Genomic DNA, 24,311 nt, shown 5'->3' on the forward strand with positions numbered 1-24,311 from the left:
ACTGCTGTGCTCCGTTTTTCCCTGTTTCTGGATCTCCTTTCGTATCCCTGCTTAAAAGCACAGGTGGCTCAATCAGTGAACATAGAGAAAAAACAACTGCAAGCTCCAGGATACCACTGTGATACACTGTATATATATGAAATTCACTAATGCAACAACAAGGAATAAAGGGTGATAGGCACTATATAAGAGAGATATATAGGGGGTAACTAACAGGGTAAGTGTCCGCAATTACCGGACCGAAGTAGCCTTGAGATGAGGGTGATAATCTCCCCGGCAGGTCAGCTGCAGCTCACACTCTTAACCCATGTCCAGTTAATGTCTCCGGTGTGGAGTAAGCAAAGATACTCACTAGTATTCACCGTTCCCCGTTACTCATGGTCAGGCAAAAACACAAAAGCACTTAAAAAAAAAAAAAAGGATCAGAACAGCGGCCGATCCTTGAAGAGCAGAACTCACCAGCCGAAAGTTAGATAAAAATACTTTTATTTAAACTACATAATTAAGGTTGAACATCCACTAACAAAAAAGCTCATCCTCCAGAGCTCTGGAGCAGGAGTTTTTTTGTTTGTGGCTGTTCAACCTTTTTTATGTCGTTTAAATAAAAGTTTTTTTATCTAACTTTCGGCTGGTGAGTTCTGCCTCTTCAAGGATCGGCCGCTGATCTGATCTTTTTTTTTTTTAATTGGCTCAATCAGTGGCTCAGTCGAAGACCCACCTGTGCTGAAGATGGGATATCCTAAAAACCTGACCTCGTGGGGGTCTCGAGGACTGGACTTCTGAACCCATGGCTTAGTGTGTAGTACTATACATGGTCATACAGTATGAATCACATACATACTACTGTAGGTGACTGGAGAGAAAAATAATCGCCTCCCAGCATTGCAGGTTACTGGATGGCAGGCCACAAGGCCTTCGTTAGACCAACACTCAAATGTAATTAACACTGGTGTTCCAGGGCCCAAGGAAAGGACCACTGTTGCTTCTTCTAAGTAGTGATACTGCGTGAATTTGGGAAATTACCCTTTTTTAAAGTTGGCTATTTTACTTGCTAATGCCGTGATATTTATAGGTACAATTTATATTCAAATTAAACAAGATTTCTGTGAACGTACTTTATACTGCAGCTTACACGGCTTTTGTTGATGGATGATTACATTTGAGTGCTGATGCAACATGATTTGTTGCAGATTTTGTTCCTGCACCGCACGGTGAAGCTGTGGGACTTCAGCACCAAAGAACTACATTTCCAAGACTGCGTGCATCATCTAAATAACCTTTTTTTGTAAGGACAGAAGGCCTTAGCATGATTGCCAAAGGGAAGCTTCTAAGACATTAATGAGTCGCGCGCAGGGTGGTGGGGTTGTGCTTTTAAGCTGCGCTCCAAAGAATAAAATATAAAATGTTTTCATATTAACATTAAAGAAAAAGCCTGCCTTCATTACAAAGTTCTGTCACTTTAGAATTTGTTCCACAATTTAAGGAAGCAGTTACTCAGATTTAAGTCAGGAAGCTTTTCACCCAGCTGGTGTAATTTAGTGCTGTGGTTTCTAGCTTTTTTTTGGTAAAGAAACCGTATAATTATATTGTGAAATTCTGCAGAAAACCAACTCTCTAATAGCGCGTCTCAGATCAGATGCATTGTAAGGAACCCCAACCCTCTCTAATAGCGCGTCTCAGATCAGATGTATTGTAAGGAACCCCAACCCTCTCTAATAGCGCGTCTCAGATCAGATGCATTGTAAGGAACCCCAACCCTCTCTAATAGCGCGTCTCAGATCAGATGCATTATAAGGAACCCCAACCCTCTCTAATAGCGCGTCTCAGATCAGATGCATTGTAAAGAACCCCAACCCTCTCTAATAGCACGTCTCAGATCAGATGCATTATAAGGAACCCCAACCCTCTCTAATAGCACGTCTGAGATCAGATGCATTGTAAGGAACCCCAACCCTCTCTAATAGCACGTCTGAGATCAGATGCATTATAAGGAACCCCAACCTTCTCTAATAGCGCGTCTGAGAGATGCATTGTAAGGAACCCCAATCCTCTCTAACCACGCTTCTGAGGTCAGATACATTGTAAATTCTTCTATGACCTGAAAATTGCGCGGAATCCTTTAGGGATGCACACGGAACCCTGGTTTTAAAAAAAACACTGATTTAGAGAGAAAAGGAAACCTCCAAAGTCAGTCTTCTCAGTTCCCTCCAGCTGCAAAAGAGAAAAGTCTGACATCCTGCACTTTTGCAATGTAATGAAGCACTGTTCAGGGCATCGTTACAAAGTAAGATTTATAATCGTGAATAACTTTAATGAGCTCCGAAGATTTTATTAATGTTATTATTTAGCATTTCTGATGAGCAGTTTTTCACACTTTTTCACAGTGATGTTTATCTTTAATGAGCTTTACAAATTCTTTTAGCATCCACATATTGTATGTATTTCTGATACGCTTACTTTGTTTTCACAAGTCCATTAAAACATATCATGTTTACTTGACTATCAAAATGGAAGTTTCTCAATGACCAAAACAAAAAAAAAAGAGCCGATTTATGGGGGGTGGGGGGTGGAAAGTAGTAGAACAACAACTTATTCTAAGAGAAAAATATGACGCATTTGTTCAGTTACTGGGTCAATTGTCTTTACATTTTCTTCATTTTCTTCTTGGGGCGTTGATTGAAGACAGGAGAGGACCCCATCATGCTATCAGGAGAATGTGAGCCATAGCTGCCTTCTGAGCCATTGGCGCTCCCTGGCATAGCAGAATCGCTCATGCCGGACATGGGCTCCTCAAATACATCGTTGCCCAGAACGCTGTGCCCGTGTACGTTCCCCTCCTCATTCTCCTGGGGCTCCATTTTCACCTGCGCCAGGCTCCACAAGGGCGATGTATTCACGTCGGATCCTACAAATAAAAATAAATAAAAAGCAGTTCAAAACAGACCTCTTCAAAACGGCTGTCAAAACGCTCAGGAAATAACACAGGCGCTAAGGACCCACTTCTTACGACTCTAATTAATATGCTTTAAAGCAAGCTTTCCTTGTTCCTGAGAATAGTAAACCCATTCATTTGAACAAAGCACGAGTCTCCAACACGGGAAACTCTTCTTCATATCATATTAAATAGGAGCTTTAGAATTGTATTTAAGCCGAAGGGCCCGTTCAGGACGTTTTCAGCCGAAAGTCACTAAAAACTTCAACAGGAATTCTGGACCAGAAACGGCTTGAATGGCTGCATTGCCATATATGCAATTATCCCCTTAGTCGGCCCAGTTTCCAAGATGCTGTAAAGGTTTAGACTTCATTTGATCCATCTATAAAAGTTCCCATCATAATCTCTGCTCAGTTTGTAAACATGGTGAGTGGAGACATGGGTGGGATATTATTTCCTATAGGTACTATTTTTTTGTGCCGTGTCACTGTGCTGAACAAAAACTTGGGAGTATCTTACCCTCTCTCACCTCCCTAATACGCAGTTCACAAAACAGTGTTTTCTTTCATCTAAAAAGGGGATTAACCCTTTAGCAGATTGACCACAATGCTGCTGACATACAAGTTTGATGAATCCACTGGCCTTTCAGCAAGGGAGTGGCGATTTATTTATTTGCTGTGGGATAAAGACATCTCAAGCACGACTAAATTCTTCTAACCCTCTCAGGGGTATTTTACATTGGAAACAACGATGCAAAACAGAATTAATAGATCCCATACCTCCCTCTTGTAATTGTACAAGCCAACAACTACCAGAGGACATGTGCCTTCTAAATAAAGAGAGAAACGCTGTGGGGAGGAGTTATAAGCCAGAAGGGGCAATCGCCACATATCCATCTGGCAAGAATGTCTGTATTGAAGTTGCAATAAATTCTACATCAGGAGTGGCCAACCCCAGTGCTCAAGGGTCACCAACAAGTCAGGTTTTAAGGATATCCTGCTTCAGCACAGGTGGCTCAGTCAGTCGTTGAGGACGGAGTTGGCCACTCCTGTTCTACATCATCTACAGAGCAGCAGCTTTGGCAGTAATGATGGAAGGTATATAGCTGGGTCCCAGGTTGTCGGGGTGCCTAGGATTGATGCCATGGCCTGGCGGGGGGAAAAGCTGCGTGTGTAGGAAGGCCACAGGTCTCATAGGTCTCTCAAACATGCTTTGAAATTTATATTTCTCCAAGACAGAAAACAGAGTAGCGGACATAACACACTAGATTCACCTAAGCAAAAAAACATCAAATAATAATAAATATATATATATTTATTTGATTGCATTCTAAAATGAAACCTATGCCATCACCCAGACATTTCAAATAGTTCTCGCTTTATTTTTGCAGAGAAAGCACAACGTCACTTCCCCTGACGAAGGGGTTGCGACCCCTGAAACGTTGTGTTTTCTCTACAAAAATAGAGAGAGAACTATTTGAAATGTCTTGGTGACACTCCATGGGATTCATTTTCGAGGGCAACCAACTAAACTTTTATTCTTACTTAAATTGGGATGGTAAAAGGACTCCCATCGTGTTGAACAGCACCGCATGCTAAAAACAAGGCGCCATTTTGTGCAAAGAACACACTATGAGACCCACTTGTACAGTACATTGCGATATACATACATGCAAGTCAATTGCAGGGCATTCACAACTTCTATATATGAACAAAGGTTCAGTTTATGGGTGCAGGCTGCCTAAATACCATAAGTATTATACAAAAAGCAATGGAGGAGCCGCATAAATCTTGAAAGTATTTCATATACATATATAGACTATATGGGACCGGCACCTTTAAAAGACAGAGGGTATTTAGCGGGTGCCGTCATTTTTCAAAAGGTAACTAGAAAGCACGTACCGAGTAGTGTGAATGAGGGGGCATTTTAGGAACAGTATGTGTTACAGGTAGGCTCGCAGGGCAGCGTCTCGTCCACATGTCCATATCACAATTAAGTGGAGGGTGAACATGTGGATGAACCTGGGTTGTCACCTCACAAAAGATAACCCGCAGGGTTTCATCTGAGAAAGGTTAAGAAGCACTCCTGATAAAGGGGACATTGCATCTCAAAACATTAGCTAGATTATTCTACATTAACACTGGTAAATAAATGCATTTCTGTGCTGCTCTAATCCAAAAACAGCGGGGGCTTTAGCCCTATGAAATCAAAACTCATCAGCAGAGAAAATTTCATGCAATCAATGAACAGCCAGAGAGCCCTTTGAGCCATTTACTTTGCTCAATTCATTAGCCTATTGGAATGCAAGCGAGGAATATTTTGGAAACCAAAAACATTCTCTGAGTTGATTGAAAAGCAAATTGATTTCAACTACAAAACACTTTAGCAAGCAAATAAGTGGGTTTGCATAGTAACTTCATCTAAGCATCATTTTAGCTTAATAGCATGCTTCATACAGATGGACATGTATGGTGGTTCACATCACATTAAATGATAATAGGGGGAGGGGGGGAGAAGAATATGCATCTCTTACATTATTAGCCAAGACAAGTGAAAGATAAAGCCACTATTACTGCTGGATGTGCTATTATAAAGGGATATAATCTCAAATCCAGATAAATCCTGAGAGAAAGCATCTCAAGTCCCTAAAACATCAAAGTTATCCTTACTGTCAAGTTTGGAGGCTTATTTAAAACCCTCCTCCCAATGAACACGGTATATTGTAAAGTGTGAGTACAGCACATTGAAAGCACTCATCCATGCAACGCCTACTAATATTTCTATGTATCTTGTACAGTTTAGCAAAATAGTTTATTGGATGACGTCGACATCCGTTCCAATAATTAATTTGGCATTTCTCTAGTACAGTGTTTAACCTTTTTGGGTTAAGAAACCCTATAATTATATTGGAAATTCTGTGGATCCCAGCCCTCTCCGATAGCCCATCTGCGATCAGATGCTTTGTAACCCCAACCCTCCCTAATAGCGCGTCTGAGATCAGGTGCATTGTAAGGAACCCCAACCCTCTCTAATAGCGCGTCTAAGATCAGATATATTGCAAGGAACCTCAGCCCTCTTTAATAGCGCATCTGAGATCAGATGCATTGTAAGGAACCCCAACCCTCTTTAAATAGCACGTCTGAGATCAGATGCATTGTAATTAACCCCAAAACTCTAATTGCGCGCCTGAGATCAGATGCATTGTAAGGAACCTCAACCCTCTCTAATTGCGTGCCTGAGATCAGATGCATTGTAAGGAACCCCAACCCTCTCTAATAGCGCATCTGAGATGAGATGCATTGTAAATTCCTCTGTATTTGACAAAGCACTCATACGTATGAAACGAGTTGGAGGTTCTCTCTGCCTATCCTTGCTATTTCTTTTTATAATCTTGCGATTAACCAAATAAATGATTTTTTAACCTTCCTGAGCGATCCAGCCTTTATCTTTGAATATAGCATTGCACCGCTTTTTCTTCCCGCACGGGATTCTACTTCCGGTATCTGACTGCAAGCTGGGAACACGCTACCTCCGGACACCAAGCAGTATGGTCGTGATTGATCGGATGTGATTATATGGTCTTTATAAACGTCTATTTCCAAGACCTAATTACATATTTTTAAGTCCAACTCCAGGAAGTGTTATCGTTATGTCGTGAGGGGGTCTGGATCTACTATTTTTCATAGTATTATGGACTCTTAAGAGCACAGGCATCTGAACCTTGGTTCTTTTTTTAATACACGGAATAGTTTGGGGGGGACAATTCTTAAATACGACTGCAAGTCTCGGGCCGCATCAGTGGGGCGGATGGTAAAACAGAAACTAGTGTACGGCCTGAGTAGGAGACATTATTTATACTGACTAAATCTAACCATCAGTAAAATTGTTACCATTGCCACGCTTACGTTACCAAGTCATTTATTGGGATAAATACCCAATAGAAAGGAGAGGGGGGAAAAAAAAACATAAGTCATTAAAAATGTTCCGGGTCATTTATTGTGCAAAATAATTCCTATAAAAAATGCATCTTGTTCTTAATAAATGTAAAAAAAAGAAAATACATTTTAGTATATTTTTATTTTATGAACAAAACCTTTTTAAATTAAAATGATTTTACAAAAAATGAACTAAAACCCGAATTACTGACCTTTCTTCTTCTTCACCAGGGCACAGTATTAGTCCCCCTCTCCTGCACACATTTAATGGGCAAGGGGGAGCAGGGGGCTAAAAGGAGGAGGTGTGACGCAGTGGGTTTAAAAGGGGGAGGGGGTTAAAAGGAGTTGGGTGTTAAAAAGGGGGTGGGGAAGAGGGGGTTAAAAGGGGTGGGGAAGAGGGGGTTAAAAGGGGTGGGGAGAGGGGTTAAAAGGGGTGGGGAAGAGGGGTTAAAAGGGGTGGGGAAGAGGGGTTAAAAGGGCTGGGGAAGAGGGGTTAAAAGGGTTGGGGAAGAGGGGTTAAAAGCGGTGGGTAATGAGGAAGAGAGTTAATGGGGGACAGAGGGGTGCAAGATGGGGGTGCAAGATTACCAGGAGGATTAAAGCTGCATGAGTCTCTTCCCCCAACGCTACCAGCTCCGCCCGCTGCCAGCTTTGCCCCCAACCGCTGCCAGCCTGAAAGCTGAGCGAGCCGCATGTTTGACCAGCCTGATCTACAACCTGTAGCAATAAGGAATATATACTTCCCATTATTTACTACTTCTTTTTTTTTTTTTACTTATTGCATTGCAAAATTCTCCAGTCACTTTCAACTAGGAGAAATATCGGCTGTGCTCTACTCTTCTCACCTCAACCTGGATTCTATCAGCAGCAGCAGCAGCAGCAGCACGACTTCCCTACAAGGAGGTGTTCGTGAGTCATATAACCTTACATTGTTGCCATATATATATTCCCAATGAAATTGAGAGTGGTGGGTTCTCTCATTCACCCTCGGTTTTCAGGGAGCACTGGTTATATTTGGTTATGTGGACATACTCACTGATATTCTAATACACCTACCTATGCCTTGGGACTCATCATCATATTGTGAAAAGCTGGGTATTTGAGCATTCTAACAACGCCTTTTCCAACTAGGAGAAATACCCTTAAATGTCTATTTTTGTAGAAGTATGTGTGTGTGTATTGTTAAGCATTGTGCATGGTTTTATTTTCTCAATTATCCATGCAATAGAAGAAAAATAAAGGACACGGTATAATATTGGTAGTGTAGGACCTGCTGATAGGGTTTACACCTTGACACGTTTGCAGGCTTGACGTGTTTTGGCCTAAAGATTTAACTAAATAAGAAAAACCATATATAAATTAGCAGAATAATTTGACATATAATGTGCATTGGGGCATCTTTGGTTACTGTTGTACATTTGAGGTCCCTTTCCCAGTAGCGCTCCACTTGACACTATTAAGTAAATACACACTTATAACCCTGTGGATTTGGGTTTTGGGCTTGCTAAGATTGCGTATTTGTGATTACACCCCACATCCATATACCGAGAGAGCATTACTGACACTCCCAGGGAGAGCCAGGGCAGGAAACTCCTCTTGTATTCATACTTTCCTCCCTACTAAGAAAAGCAGGTGGGATGAACATGAAAGCAGGTTCGACGCTTCTGCCCCATCCCCCCGTTACTCAGAATGGACTAGTAAATCCAGGCCGAGTGGAGATAGCACAGCTGGGAACAGCACTACATCATATTTATTGAACCCCTTACGTGCCACAACGTCACACAATGTCTGTCAATTTATGTTATTTGGCACTGGTGCATTTCATTGCTTCCCTAATGGTGCCACCTTTAATTTTACAGGAAGGCTCTAGTAGTGATTTCCCCACCCCCTCCGCCCCCCTACTTGTTGCAATGTTGAGCCTGTGTAAGCACCTTCAGCAGTAATTCAACTTCAGGGTTTCTAGCCTCTCCACATGGCTCACGCTAAATTGCAAAGTAAGTGCTGCAGGTCGCTGACATTAACTCTTTCAATCACCCTAGCAGTACGATGCTTCGCTTCTGTATGTTTTGCAATGTCATATACTGTTCGGACGTCATACAGTTATATTGGGGAGAGGGCTGCGAGTGCTTTGTATTTGTATTTATTGAGCATACCGTGTCACTGCTTTTTCTATGGAGAACTGTAGTCTCCTTTTTGAAGAGCATGGGATTATTTTTGAGAACTTCTCACTCCATCTATGCTTTTTTTGCAGTGTATAAAATTGGATAAAGCTTCTTAATTGTACGTCCCACATCCCCAAGCTTTTCACTCCACTTGACATCTGGCATCTGGCATCTGGCATGGGACCGCAACCTTTCAAGGCAATATGACTACTTGAATTGTAAGCCATTTCCCAATACGTGGTAAACTGTAGAGCGCTCCAATGAAGTACCTGGCACGTTGCAGGCACTGGTTCGATTTTATGGGGAACATCTGTCTGACGATTGAAAACGCAAGTGGAGCGCTTCCACTTCTGTTTTTCGGCTTCCGGGGCCCGCTCGCATTACAGGAACGCTGGAGTGCCTGTCATCCGGTGACAATCTAATGCTGCTAGACCCTGGCACTGTAAAGGTCCCATGGGGCGACCACACTTTAATATGATTCTCTCGCAGCCAATGAGAAACCAGCTTTCATTTCCATTGGACTATAATACAAAGAGAAGACGTGGGGAGTTTCCTCCCGAGGAGAACACACAACAACTCATGGTCAGTGTTTGGGAACCCATGGCGTTGCCATAAAGAGGGATATGAATCAAGTGTCGCAAACTGGAACATTGCTCCAAAAACAGGTGCAAATATAGCGTTATTTGGACAGAGTCAATTCCCTCACATTTTTCTCATTACACCAGTGCTTTGGGAAGTGGTTATAGGAAGCGTTAGGGGAGGAGTCAGCACAATATTATAATGACATAGTGTCTCTCATATCCGGGGCAGTTTACAGATGTAGCCAGACTTGCTGTTCCTGGAGCCGCGGAAAAAAAAAGCAAAATGCTGAGGTGACAGTAAAACCGCGGCTGCCTGTAGGGGGGGTGGGGGGGAAGGGGGGGTCTGTAGGTTATCTGCGAAACTAGAGCCACGGGAATAAAACACCTCCTCCTACCTGATGGCTGCGGTGAGGAATCCACTTCCATGTTAGATGAAAACCTGTCGCTCTGAGCCCCCAGGACTCCCACCGGTAACGACTGGTCCCCAGGTGCCAAATCGCCTTCCAGCTCCTCGTTGATGGGGAATGTAATGTCAGTCACGGGCTCCTCTTTAATCTTCACAGGCTTGGAGTCTTCAGACACTCGCTCAGGGTGCACAATCTTCTCATATTCCTCGGACAGCTGCTTGCTGACCTGTTGCAACAGAAACATAGATTACACTAAATAATGCACATTATACTTGCATTTTGTTTCCAGTACAGACATTTAAAGGCCAGAGTGGTTGCTTCAGCATATATAGATAGCCCTTAAATGTCTGCCAAAAAGGCTCAATCAGATATTCCTGGGACACTATAGTATACAATTAAAAACTTTAGGAGACAACCTTTCAAGGTAGGAGAATAATTGTATGGTCCCCCATTGGTTTAATATATGCAGTCTTTATTTAACTTTATTGAAAACTAATTACTTAAGCTGCTAATCGATTAGTTTTCCCGTGTCCGATCAGCAAAGAGCCTGCTTCCCAGGGTTTACTAACTGGCCACCCCTCAGTTTCAATTAAAGCTGCAGTTCAGTCTTTTTTTTATTTATTTATTTAATTTATTTTTTTACTTCAATAGTTTCATGTGTGCAATCTCTAATTACCTAAAGAACTGTATAGCTGCCGGTCAATTCGTTCTCCATGTATTGATAGGTCGAAATTTGGTGACATAATTAGTGAAGGGATCTGTTTATATTCTGCTTGTCTGTCAGTGGAAGCTCATGAATATGCATGAGCACTCCTGCACTGACATGTGCTAGAGGGAGGGCAGGGCTGACAAAGGGGTGTGCCAGGGCTTGTGACAGGACATGAAGGGGCAGTGCCTTAGCAAATGGCTGTTAAAATAGAATACAAGAAAATTGGTCTTTCAAAGTTGTTGTTTTTTATAACAGAAAATGCTAAAAGTATTTTTTCTTACTACAGAACTGATTTATTAAAAAAAACACACATGATATTGACTGAACTGCAGCTTTAATCATTCAGCAAGTTCAACTCCGCAGCAACACTATATCCTTATATTACTAAGGTAACATTGCCTATTGTTAAAGTTTGCAGCACAAACTGCTGGAAATATTGGCAACCAATTATCACAAACAGGAAACTTGCAAATATCTTGCACTGCTTGCGAGGTGGGCTAAAACCCTATAGAAATCAAAAGATGATTTAAAACTCATACAAAATGGTACTAGGAGTTGAATAAAATAAAAGATAAGAACAGTCACTATTATCTAAAACTACAGAACTGATTTTTTTTTTTAAACCCATAAGATTTCACGTTTTGCTGCTTTAAACCCCGTCTCATAAATATGTATCATTTTATTTATATAGCGTCAACATTGTACACAGCACTTCACAACATGACAATACAAGGCAATACAATTACACACACTGGGAATAAGTGCAACAGCTAAACGACTACATAAGGCAAAGGGAGAGTCTTCCCCAAGGAGCTTACAATCTAAGTGTTTGGTCCTTTTCCATCCCTGACATATGGCACCTTGATAAACAAGGAAGCATTACAATTGCCCCAAACAGCGACAGGGACTGGCACAGACAATGTGAATGCCAAATAATACAGGCAAATACCCACAAGTCATTCATCGGATCTCCTCATATGCTGGTGGGACACGGCCATATCCTCGTACGGGACATGCATTTTAGAAGCTCCTGCTAGATTGTCTTACCTGCAGCATGTATGTATGGTAATCCTTAATACGATGCTGCCAGAACTTCTGCAGAGACAAAACGCTACCGATGCCCATCTCATGGAAGACCTGCTCCATGACGTCCGGGAAAGGGGTCTGCCCCAGCCTGGCTTCCCGGTCCACGTCGAACCTCAGCATCTTGGTAAATTTGAGGCAGTACTCGTGAGCGATGTCGGTCAGGGTCTCCAGGACGCTCTCGTTGGCACTGTCAAAGCCAGCATGGGCAAGGATAGTGGCCACGGATTGGTACATAAGCTGGCGGCAGGAAATATAGCTCAGCTCTGTGACGGGTTCCCCCTTTCCCCTAAAGGAAAAAAAAGAAATACATTGTTCTTCCACTGTTTAATAACTCAGCTGATCAGATTTTGGAAAGGGGGGAATGGGGGGGGTGGGGGGTGGGTTAGTTACATTTATCTTGTTAAACATGCTGCTGGAATCGGACATTTGGTTGTGAGCGTCACGCCGCGGCCAAGTCGCCACCGCCGTTGAGGGGCCCTCTGCCGCTCCACCGCTGGAAACTCAGTCGCCAACTGTTTTGCCAAAAAGGTAAGTTAATAAGGGGTTTTAGCGGTTCGGGTAGGGGTTTTAGGGTAAGGGGTTAGGCTTTTAGGGTAGCGTCATTATTAGGGGTTAAGACTAGGGGCTTTTAGGATAAGGGGCAAGGTTAGGGGCTGACACCTAGGCGGCGCAGCCGGCGGAGAGATGGCCCTGCAGCGAGGCGAGTGGCGGCTAGACACCGGCGGAGACGGTCGCAGCAAAATGGCAGCGACCAAATGTCCTAGACAGTAAGATGAGCAGGGACTACATCTTAACCAGGAACAGCTTAACCCAGCCGTTCCCAAACGTATGGCACCACCGGTGACAAGAGGTGTAGCTTTACTTTGTGAGCTTCTGGAGTTTATTATGCTCCCCCGTCTCACAATGTATTTATTTATATAGTGTCCTTATCCAGGGCGCTGTACATTTGTTAGTACAGGCACAATCTAGGATATTGATTTTGATCTATGATAACAGAGAATATACAGAAATGGCCTCTGTAAGTATGACTACTCACAGGAAGCTGTGGAGTTATTCAATAAACTGTGACAGTGCCGATCGGAACATTATGGCATTTGAGTTTAATGCTTAAACCCTTGAATCCACAAGCGTACTTGTAGTCTAATCTGTCGAGTCCCCTGTGTCAGGGGTTCTCAATTGGGGGCCGCCATACGTACCCTTCACTCCGTCCATCAGTGTATCTATATAGGTTTCAAAAATATCTGCCATGTGTTTAATAATCAGCCAGTGGTGACAGAAAATTCAAACACTGCAAGAAAGAGCTGCCAGAAGTGAATTGTCAAAGGATTTGGGGACCACCACTAAAGCCTGTGGAGACCACTGTTGAAGCAGGGACCAGTTGTTGAACCTTTGCTCTATTTGAGAGCAGTGCATTTTCACACCTATTTTGCACTTGCACAGCTGAAACATGCGTAGCATTGCGAATACTGCGCTTCTTTACTTACCTTTTGTTTGCCAACAATTCTACCTTCACCTTTTAATAGCATTCCCACAACAAGTCATATATTCCCATCCCTGATTTCCAAGATGGATCCAGAAGACGATGAGAAGATTTGGGGCTAAACATCCATTTCTTGCAGACATAACTGAAAGCAGCAGTCCCGCCATTTTGACTACATACCCCTTTATATTTTTACAGGATAGGAACCAAGGGGGTTGGTCCTTGGAGATAAACCGTATTATGCTCCATGCACACTCTTGATCTCAAAAGACTTACTGGTGAAGTTTCCGCCATTAACGCCTTGGTTTCTCCTGGGGATTTAAAAGGCCGTCCAATAGTAAGCCGTAACGGACAACGTTGCAGCTTCCTATTGGCTTGTGGGACTGGGCTAGATTTGAACCGCCATTTTGAGACACTGATAACTTCACCGGTAGGTATCCCAGGACCCAGGGAGGTCCCAGAGTTGGGGAAATAAAAAGAAACAACACCAGTTCCCATGCTGTAAACAAACAAACCGCCGGGATTACCATTTCCTTTATGTAACAGATATAAATGCCAATAAACGAATTACAAATACATGATCTTTCACACAAATAAAGTGCTGTAGAAGCAGCTTTCCTAGTAAAAACATTGTTAAATTCTACTGATTAACATAGTAGTTGACACTAAGAAAACTGTTGATACACTGTATACTTTAATTTAATTGTAAACTAGGAAAGTACAGAACATGGGTCATGTTTTGGCAGGGGTGCTATTAATTGGTATCCCTAAGCAATGTCTCCTTTACCGCATGCAACGTTCAGCTTTGGGGCCCTTCCCATTCCAGAGATAGTCAAGCTTTTAGCGTGCCAGTTAAGGGAAACGATCCAATGTGGCCAGTGGAGACACCCAACAGAAAGCTGTGATGTCATACCCTGATGATGTAATGGCTTTCTATTGGATGTCAGAAGTTGTTTTGTCTCCACCTGACAAACATGTCTCCAGGTGATTCAAAGCTTGATATCTTGGGAACCAACGTGTCTGTGGGACTACAAACTGCATGGGTAGGCTCTGCGGGATCTCTAGGCTCAGATAACTTTAAAAAGAAAAAAAGCTACATATACAAAGATTACAGCTTGCTGCTTTTATAGGTAGCTTTTAAATGAAAAGTGTGAGCTTGGTGAACACTGAATGGAGTTCCAAGGATAGGATTCAGTATGTGAGAATGGCTCCAGGCATGTGGGGCAGAGCAGAGACAACTTCCAGCAGAGTGCAGGAAGAGGGGCATTCCATACAGATCACATTTCCCCAAATAGTGAAGGGAAGTCTTCTGCCATCGTGTCAGTGAGGTACAGCGACATACCTATAGAAATCACTCTCGGGGTCGCTGTGTCTTAGCTGGAACGGCAGCTTGGGAATCTTACAGTCCTGGGGGAGCAGGTCTTCGGGCAGCGCTGGAGAGCTGGGTCGGTGTGGGAGGGGCTCACTCTCCTCCACCTTTATGCCCTCCGGCTGCTGCTGCTGGTTGTGAGCCTGCGCGGTGGCGGTGAGGCTGCGCAGCCTGCGGTTATGTTGGATGAGCTGGATGGTGTGGATAGTCAGGCTGCAGGGCTCAGAAGGAATGTCCAGCATGGTGGTGGGTCTGGGCTTGTTAGCCGAGGGCTGGTGTAGAGGAGGCTCCTGCATCTCCACTGTCCGGAACTCCCTCTGTAGGAGATCAAAAGAGCTCCGGCTGGCCTGGCCAGAGGAGACCGGGATCTCCCCCCAGTAACGCATCATTTTTACGCCGCAACAGCAACGAGCGATGTGTCAGAAGGTCAATTCTGGTTCGTAGGCTGAAGACGGTGATAATCCCCACTCATTTAAGGACTACATATTGGCTCGAACACACTGTATATCATATTAATCTTGTTGTCAATGCGTTCCGTTTACGGATATAGGCGAGTTTCAAGCAAAAGTAACTCTTTACTGCTGCAGAGGTTATCTGCACGGCTTCTTGACCTATGAAAAACAAAACAAGATTTTTTTTTATAATTCCCCAAGAATAAAAAAAAACAATTTGAAATAAATTTCAGATACAGTGCAACACGGAAGTGTCCTGATACAGTAGTTTACACTTTTCATCATCCATTAGCCCCGCATAGAATCTCGCGCCCCCCTGTCTTAAGACACCATACAGCATATTCACTGTAATACAGAACAATGGCCCAGATTTACTGAGTGTGCTGTTCCATAAAACACCATGCGGCCCATTTACTTGAATGGGCTATAGTGTGTCTTCTGACACCAGAAGTTGTCTGCTAGAATTATTATCATCATCATTTATTCGTGAAGCGCCAACATATTCTGTAGTGCGGTACAATGGGGCACAGAGTCATGCATAGTACAAGAAACAAATAGCTCATACAGCTGAGGACAAACATGCACAAACAGATACAAAGAGGGAGTGAGGGCCCTGCGCGTGAGAGCTTACACTCTACAGGGAGCGAGGGACAATGTTGGGACAAGAAGGTAAGGTGGCTTATGCCCCGAGCTCGTCCTGCTTTTTTTTTTATATTAAAAAAAGAAATTAAAAAAACTTCTCTTAATCTGCTGCTTCTGAGGGTACCATGGTAACCATTAGACCGCACTGGGCTCTGGAGAGAGCTTCATTTTAACCTGAACAAAGCATCAGATTACAAAATAAATAAACAAAAGAAGCGAAGATCAGCTGGGACGGCTGCTTTGCAATGTGCAATGTGGCCTCCCGCTCTATGTAGAAGAGTTTCAAAAAGAGGAGTGGGACACGAGTCCCCAGTGGTGGTGCTACAAAAAACATGGTGAATCCAATGTATGATAATGCATATAAGCAAGCACATAAAGACTGTAATTAAGTCCAATGATAGGAAATATAAGGAACCTTGAGTCAATGGGGAGTAATAATAGGTTTGTTCAGCCGGGTGCGCTTGGGATAATGTGGCAGCCTCCTCAACAGGTGTTAACAACGGAGAGTATATAAAGTGAGGGGGAAGGGCAATGCTGGCTCCCGAGTAATCCCTGTGTATGGTGGAGTCTCCTCCGGTGGGTAACGGAACACTCCCCCCCCCCCCCCCCCCATTACACCTCACATTACGTGTCCCCTCTCCCCTCACCTCACATTACGTGTCCCCTCTCCCCTCACCTCACATTACGTGTCCCCTCCCCCCTCACCTCACATTACGTGTCCCCTCTCCCCTCACCTCACATTACGTGTCCCCTCTACCCTCACCTCACATTACGTGTCCCCTCCCCCCTCACCTCACATTACGTGTCCCCTCTCCCCTCACCTCACATTACGTGTCCCTTCTCCCCTCACCTCACCTCACATTACGTGTCCCCTCTCCCCTCACCTCACATTACGTGTCCCCTCTCCCCTCACCTCACATTACGTGTCCCCTCTCCCCTCACCTCACATTACGTGTCCCCTCTCCCCTCACCTCACATTACGTGTCCCCTCTCCCCTCACCTCACATTACGTGTCCCCTCTCCCCTCACCTCACATTACGTGTCCCCTCTCCCCACCTCACATTACGTGTAACCTCTCCCCTCACTCACATTACGTGTCCCCTCTCCCCTCACTCACATTACCTGCTCCCTTACTCACATTACCTGCCCCCTCACTCACATTACCTGCCTCCCCTCACTCACATTACCTGCCCCCCCTCACTCACATTACCTGCCCCCCCTCACTCACATTACCTGCCCCCCCTCACTCACATTACCTGCCCCCCCTCACTCACATTACCTGCCCCCCCTCACTCACATTACCTGCCCCCCCACTCACATTACCTGCCCCCCTCACTCACATTACCGCCCCCCCTTACTTACACTAACTGCCCCCCTCACTCACATTACCTGCCTCCCCTCACTCACATTACCTGCCCCCCCTCACTCACATTACCTGCCCCCCCTCACTCACATTACCTGCCCCCCCATACTCACATTACCTGCCCCCCTCACTCACATTACCTGCCCCCCTCACTCACATTACTGGCCCCTCTCCCCTCAACTCACATTACGTGTCCCCTCTCCCCTCACCTCACATTACGTGTCCCCTCTCCCCTCACCTCACATTACGTGTCCCCTCTCCCCTCACCTCACATTACGTGTCCCCTCCCCCCTCACCTCACATTACGTGTCCCCTCTCCCCTCACCTCACATTACGTGTCCCTTCTCCCCTCACCTCACGTGTCCCCTCTCCCCTCACCTCACATTACGTGTCCCCTCTCCCCTCACCTCACATTACGTGTCCCCTCTCCCCTCACCTCACATTACGTGTCCCCTCTCCCCTCACCTCACATTACGTGTCCCCTCTCCCCTCACCTCACATTACGTGTCCCCTCTCCCCTCACCTCACATTACGTGTCCCCTCTCCCCTCACCTCACATTACGTGTCCCCTCTCCCCTCACCTCACATTACGTGTCCCCTCTCCCCTCACTCACATTACGTGTCCCATCTCCCCTCACTCACATTACGTGTCCCTGCCCCCCCTTACTCACATTACCTGCCCCCACACTCACATTACCTGCCTCCCCTCACTCACATTACCTGCCTCCCCTCACTTACATTACCTGCCTCCCCTCACTCACATTACCTGCCTCCCCTCACTCACATTACCTGCCTCCCCTCACTCACATTACCAGCCGCCCCTCACTCACATTACCGCCCCACCCCCTTCCTTACACTAACTGCCCCCCTCACTCACATTACCTGCCTCCCCTCACTCACATTACCTGCCCCCCCTCACTCACATTACCTGCCCCCCTCACTCACATTACCTGCCCCCCTCACTCACATTACCTGCCCCCTCACTCACATTACCTGCCCCCTCACTCACATTACCTGCCACCCTCACTCACATTACCTGCCCCCCTCACTCACATTACCTGCCCCCCTCACTCACATTACCTGCCCCCCTCTCCCCTCACTCACATTACCTGCCCCCCTCACTTACATTACCTGCCCCCCTCACTTACATTACCTGCCCCCCTCACTTACATTACCTGCCCCCCTCACTCACATTACCTGCCCCCCTCTCCCCTCACTCACATTACCTGCCCCTCTCTCCCCTCACTCACATTACCTGCCCCCCTCTCCCCTCACTCACAATACCTGCCCCCTCTCCCCTCACTCACAATACCTGCCCCCTCTCCCCTCACTCACAATACCTGCCCCCTCTCCCCTCACTCACAATACCTGCCCCCTCTCCCCTCACTCACAATACCTGCCCCCTCTTCTCCCCTCACTCACAATACCTGCCCCCTCTTCTCCCCTCACTCACAATACCTGCCCCCTCTCCCCTCACTCACAATACCTGCCCCCCTCTCCCCTCACAATACCTGCCCCCCCTCTCCCCTCACTCACAATACCTGCCCCCCTCACTCACAATACCTGCCCCCCTCTCACCTCACTCACAATACCTGCCCCCCTCTCCCCTCACTCACATTACCTGCCCCCTCTCTCCTCACTCACATTACCTGCCCCCCTCTCTCCTCACTCACAATACCTGCCCCCCTCTCCCCTCACTCACAATACCTGCCCCCTCCCCCCTCACTCACAATACCTGCCCCCCTCTTCCCTCACTCACATTACCTGCCCCCCTCTTCCCTCACTCACATTACCTGCCCCCCTCTTCCCTCACTCACATTACCTGCCCCCCTCTCCCCCATTACCTGCCCCCCTCTCCCCCATTACCTGCCCCCCTCTCCCCCATTACCTGCCCCCCTCTCCCCTCACATTACCTGCCCCCCTCTTCCCTCACATTACCTGCCCCCCTCTCCCCTCACTCACATTACCTGCCCCCCTCTCCCCTCACTCACATTACTTGCCCCCCTCTCCCCTCACTCACATTACTTGCCCCCCTCTCCCCTCACTCACATTACCTGCCCCCACTCCCCTCACTCACATTACCTGCCCCCACTCCCCTCACTCACATTACCTGCCCCCACTCCCCTCACTCACATTACCTGCCCCCCCTCTCCCCTCACTCACATTACTCACATTACCTGCCCCCCTCTCCCCTCACTCACAATACCTGCCCCCCTCTCCCCTCACTCACAATACCTGCCCCCTCTCCCCTCACTCACAATACCAGCCCCCTCTCTCACAATACCTGCCCCCCTCTCCCCTCACTCACATTACCTGCCCCCTCTCCCCTCACTCACAATACCAGCCCCCTCTCTCACAATACCTGCCCCCCTCTCCCCTCACTCACATTACCTGCCCCCCTCTCCCCTCACTCACAATACCTGCCCCCCTCTCCCCTCACTCACAATACCTGCCCCCTCTCCCCTCACTCACAATACCAGCCCCCTCTCTCACAATACCTGCCCCCCTCTCCCCTCACTCACATTACCTGCCCCCCTCTCCCCTCACTCACAATACCTGCCCCCCTCTCCCCTCACTCACAATACCTGCCCCCTCTCCCCTCACTCACAATACCTGCCCCCTCTCTCATAATACCTGCCCCCCTCTCCCCTCACTCACAATACCTGCCCCCCTCTCCCCTCACTCACAATACCTGCCCCCCTCTCCCCTCACTCACATTACCTGCCCCCCTCTCCCCTCACTCACATTACCTGCACGTCTGTTTCCTCTCCAGCTGGGGGGAAGGGGGATGATGGCCCGCGCGCTGGCATTGACGTCACGAAGCCGCGCCGCCATGTGACCGGAAGTGCCTGGCTCGTTGTTCTCAGTGCGTTTCCGGTGGCCGGGAGTGTGTGTGGTTCTGGACGCAGCGTGAGTCCCGCGGTGAGGAGTGTGTGAGTGTCTGGGCGCAGTGTGAGTGTCTGGGCGCAGTGTGAGTGTCTGCTCGCGGTGTGAGGACTCTGAGCTGCGCGAAGATCTCGGCCGGCGGTGAAAGTGGCGCTGGATACATGGAGACCGCTGAGCTGGGGCCCGATACCGGGGATGGGCCCTTCGCTGCCGGGGGCCTTCCCGCCGCGGGGCGCGGTGATGAGGAGCCCGCTTCTGCCCGGGAGAGGTCCGGCTGCGATGGCCAGGGGGGGGAATATGCACCCGGGGGCAGGAGGCCAGAGGGGCCCGGGGATGCCGGGACCAGGAGGTCAGAGGGGCCCGGGAATGCAGGGACCAGGAGGTCAGAGGGGCCCGGGGATGCCGGGACCAGGAGGTCAGAGGGGGCCGGGGATGCAGGGGCCAGGAGGCCAGAGGGGCCCGGGGATGCAGGGGCCAGGAGGTCAGAGGGGCCCGGGGATGCAGGGGCCAGGAGGTCAGAGGGGCCCGGGGATGCAGGGGCCAGGAGGCCAGAGGGGCCTGGGGATTCCAGGGGCAGGAGCCCTGATGGGACTGGGTATGCAGGGGACAGGAGGCCAGAGGGGCCCGGGGATGCCGGGGGCAGGAGGCCAGAGGGGCCCAGGGATGCTGGGGGCTGGAGGCCAGAGGGGCCCAGGGATGCTGGGGGCAGGAGGCCAGAGGGGCCCGGGGATGCCGGGGGCAGGAGGCCAGAGGGGCCTGGGGATTCCGGGGGCAGGAGCCCTGATGGGACTGGGGATGCCGGGGTCAGGAGGCCAGAGAGGACCGGGGATGCCGGAGTCAGGAGATCAGAGGGGCATGAGGATGCCGGGGGCAGGAGCCTTGATGGGGCTGGGAATGCAGGGGTCAGGAGGTCAGAGGGGACCAGGGATGCAGGGGGCAGGGTCCCTGATGGGACCCGGGATGCTCGGGGCAGGAGGTCAGAGGGGCCCGGGAATGCAGAGGCCAGGGGCCCTGATGGGACAGGGGATGCCGGGGCCAGGGGCCCTGATGGGACAGGGGATGCCGGGGCCAGGGGCCCTGATGGGACAGGGGATGCCGGGGCCAGGGGCCATGATGGGACCGGGGATGCAGGGGGCAGGAGCCCTGAGGGGACCTGGGATGCTGGGTTCCGGAGGCCAGAGGGGCCCAGGGCTGCTGGGGTCCGGAGGCCAGAGGGGCCCGGGGATGCCGGGAGCAGCATTAATGAGGGGCTCCATGTTACCGGGGTCAATGGCAAGAAGCAATGGACTGCCAGAACCAGTGGCACCCAGGGGACATATGCCTCCCAGCCTGGTGGGGAGAGGAGGTTCTCACCCAGGATCAGTGGCGATGAGGAGCCCCATGCCCCTGGGACAATTTGCTCAGAGGAGCCCGCTTCTTCAAGGGCCAGAGGTGGGCAGGGGCCCCATGCTGCAGGGATCAATGTCATCGAGGAGCGGCTCAATCCAGGGTTCAATGTCGGGGAGAATGCCTCCAGGATCAGTAGGGGGGAGGGGACCCATGACACCTGGGTCCGTCCTCCAGGGGACAGCACCATGGAGGGGCCCAGTGATGCCGGGGATGGAGAGTCCTTTAAGAAACCAGCCTCTCCTGCACTCCCCACAGGGAATGAAGCGACACTGGAGCCAAGAGCCAAACCACCAACCACCTCATCGCACCCTCTTCCCTCATTCTGCGGCCGAGCCCCAAGCCGGGAAGCGACCACGGATGTCAGCCACGGGCTACAATCAGATGCCTACCCATCCCAACCAGCCATTCCATATCGGGAGCCACCCTGGTCTGGCCGGCCAGGGGCCCTATTCAGCCTGGAGATCTTAAAAGACGGTAGCATTGCGTCTACTAAGAGCCTGGATGGCTTGAGCTGGACTCTCTTTGGCAGGCTGCCTGGGTGCCATGTGTCATTAGAGCATCCATCTGTGTCCCGTTACCATGCTGTGCTGCAGTACCGCCAGGTCCCAGGATCTGACCCAGACCAAGAGCCCGGCTTCTATGTTTATGACTTGGGCAGCACCCACGGCACCTTCATAAACAAGCAGAGGATCCAGTCAAAGACCTACTGTCGCTTTCGGGTTGGCCATGTGCTAAAATTCGGGGGCAGTACACGTATCTTCGTATTACAGGTAAGTACCTCCAAACAGCACATTATATACAAGAGTTGGGTGGGGTGGAAGATAGCTTGGTCCATAAGGTTGCAAGCAGCTAATGCTGTACTGTAAAATACACCAGTGTTAGTGCAACACGTTGTGGGTGCAATACCATCTGCATACATCAGAGGTGGGCAACTCCAGTCCTCAAGAGCCACCAACCGGTTGGGTTTTCAGGATATCCCTGCTTCAGCACAGGGGGCTCATTTGAAGCAGGAGAGACTGCATGCCCCACAGAGACATCTGTCAGTCACTGCGTTGCTCTCCAAGATAATATCCCACAATGCCTTGCAATGTGGGGCATGATCTGGGAGAGCAGAATGGTGACAGACAGCTCGGCCTTTTGGGGGTGGGGTGGTTTCCATTACAATGTCAATTGACGCTATGTAAGCTGGGTAACTAGTGATCCAGTAATTGTTTTTTCTTTATTCCACTTGTTGTTCCAGGGCCCAGAGGATGACCAAGAAGCGGAGTCCGAGCTCACCGTTACACAGATCAAGGAAGCTCGCAGGCAGAGGGAGAGTCTGCAGAAAAAGATGCTAGGAGATGACTCTGATGAAGAAGACACCCTGGAGGAAGAGGAGGGCACAAAGGCGCCAACTGGCTCAGGAGAAGATGGCTGTTCTTGGGGAATGGGTAAGAGATGATTAAACCCTTCAGTCATTGCATTTCTACAACACCCTGGCACAGGGGTTCTCAAGACCCTTTCATCCTCCCCCCACACCCCCCCCCCCCCCCCGATCATATTTTCAGGATATCCCTGCTTCAGCACAGCCATTGATTGAGCCACCTGTGCTGAAACAGGGATAGCCTTAAACCCTGACCTGTTTTTTTTTTTGGGGGGGGGGGGGCACAGGGCGATAAAGTGGCTTGCCCAAGGTCACAAGGAGCCAACACCAGGATTTGAGCCATGTTCCCCTCGATTCCAACTCCGTATCCATGGTCCGTGTCTTTACTCACTGAGCCACTTCTTCTTCTTCTCCCACGCGCACAGAGATGTGGCAGGTGCTGCTGCTGCTGCGTCTTGTGTTCCCTGATTTCAAACTCCACTATAGAAACTGAACTACTTTTCCTATTTGGTGTCGCAGGAGAGGACGCCGTGGAAGAGGAGACCGATGAAAACCCCATCGCTATGGAATTCCAGGAAGATAAGGAAGCCTTTTACTTGAAGAATCCCAAGCGAGCGCTGCAAGGTTTCTTTGATAGAGAAGGTATGGGGGAGGGGGGAGGGGTTGTCACGGCACATAAACTAAGGGGGGTGCTCAACTCCAGTCTTCAAGCTCCCCCCAACAGGTCAGGTCTTGAGGGTATCCCAGCTTTAGCACAGGTGGCTCAACCAGAGGCTCAGTCGAAGACACCTGTGCTAAAGCTGGGATAACCTGACCTGTTGGGGGGTCTTGAGGACTGGAGTTGAGCACCCCTGCACTAAGGCACCTCCGCTTTGATCATTGTATTGTATGTCTTTATTTATATAGCACCATTAATGTACATAGCGCTTCACAGCAGTAATACATGTGGTAATCCAATAAATAACAGATAATATAAATAACAGATCATGGGAATAAGTGCTTTAGACATAAAAGTAACATTAAGGAAGAGGAGTCCCTGCTCCGAGGAGCTTACAGTCTAATTGGTAGGTAGGGAGAACGTACAGAGACAGTAGGAGGAAGTTCTGGTAAGTGCGTCTGCAGGGGGCCAAGCTTTATGTATCATGTGTTCAGAATATCCACAGTGCTATTCATATGCTTCTTTAAGCAAGTGGGTCTTAAGGTGGGTCTTAAAGGTGGATAGAGAGGGTGCTAGTCGGGTATTGAGGGGAAGGGCATTCCAGAGGTGTGGGGCAGTCAGTGAAAAAGGGTTTAAGGCGGGAGAGAGCTTTAGATACAAAGGGGGAAGAAAGAAGACATCCTTGAGAAGAACGCAAGAGTCTGGATGGTGCATAACGAGAAATTAGGGCTGAGATGTAAGGAGGGGCAGAAGAGTGATCATTCTGCGAAAGGGCAACGTCCAACATTGCACCCGCAGACCGAATGCCGCAATGCAGTGAGGAGGTAACGTGGGGCTATTGCTGTGTAATAGTGAAGTCTCACTCTGCAACATGTACTGGCATTGTAATAATCTGAC

The 24,311-nt window shown here is 48.3% G+C and overlaps 2 protein-coding genes across 6 annotated transcripts in view; one reads left to right on the forward strand and one right to left on the reverse strand.

Annotated features, from left to right (window-relative positions):
* Positions 1–2,304: 2,304 nt before the first annotated feature.
* SUPT7L (SPT7 like, STAGA complex subunit gamma) lies at positions 2,305–19,974 on the reverse strand. 2 transcript variants are annotated; one of them, XM_075595398.1, is made up of 5 exons: positions 19,869–19,974; positions 14,635–15,272; positions 11,774–12,098; positions 10,006–10,243; positions 2,305–2,905 (listed from the first exon to the last, which is right to left on the reverse strand). In XM_075595398.1, exons 2-5 carry the CDS (start codon positions 15,048–15,050, stop codon positions 2,643–2,645), a joined length of 1,242 nt encoding a protein of 413 aa, XP_075451513.1. In that variant the 5' UTR covers positions 15,051–15,272; positions 19,869–19,974; the 3' UTR covers positions 2,305–2,642. The 2 variants fall into 2 exon arrangements, with proteins under 2 accessions (XP_075451513.1, XP_075451514.1); XM_075595399.1 differs by having other exon boundaries at positions 19,864–19,950.
* Positions 19,949–24,311, forward strand: part of SLC4A1AP (solute carrier family 4 member 1 adaptor protein) — a 31,150-nt gene continuing 26,787 nt past the window's right edge. For 3 of the 4 annotated variants that reach the window (XM_075595395.1, XM_075595396.1, XM_075595397.1), the window contains exons 1-3: positions 19,950–22,163; positions 22,634–22,823; positions 23,276–23,398. In XM_075595395.1, coding sequence (XP_075451510.1) covers positions 20,166–22,163; positions 22,634–22,823; positions 23,276–23,398 — 2,311 coding nt within the window. In that variant the 5' untranslated portion in view covers positions 19,950–20,165. Of the gene's footprint in view, positions 22,164–22,633; positions 22,824–23,275; positions 23,399–24,311 lie in introns of all 4 variants that reach the window. The other variant, XM_075595394.1, reaches the window with a different exon arrangement.

The sequence above is a fragment of the Ascaphus truei genome, chromosome 4, assembly GCF_040206685.1.
Source record: "Ascaphus truei isolate aAscTru1 chromosome 4, aAscTru1.hap1, whole genome shotgun sequence".
Classification (NCBI taxonomy): domain Eukaryota; kingdom Metazoa; phylum Chordata; class Amphibia; order Anura; family Ascaphidae; genus Ascaphus; species Ascaphus truei.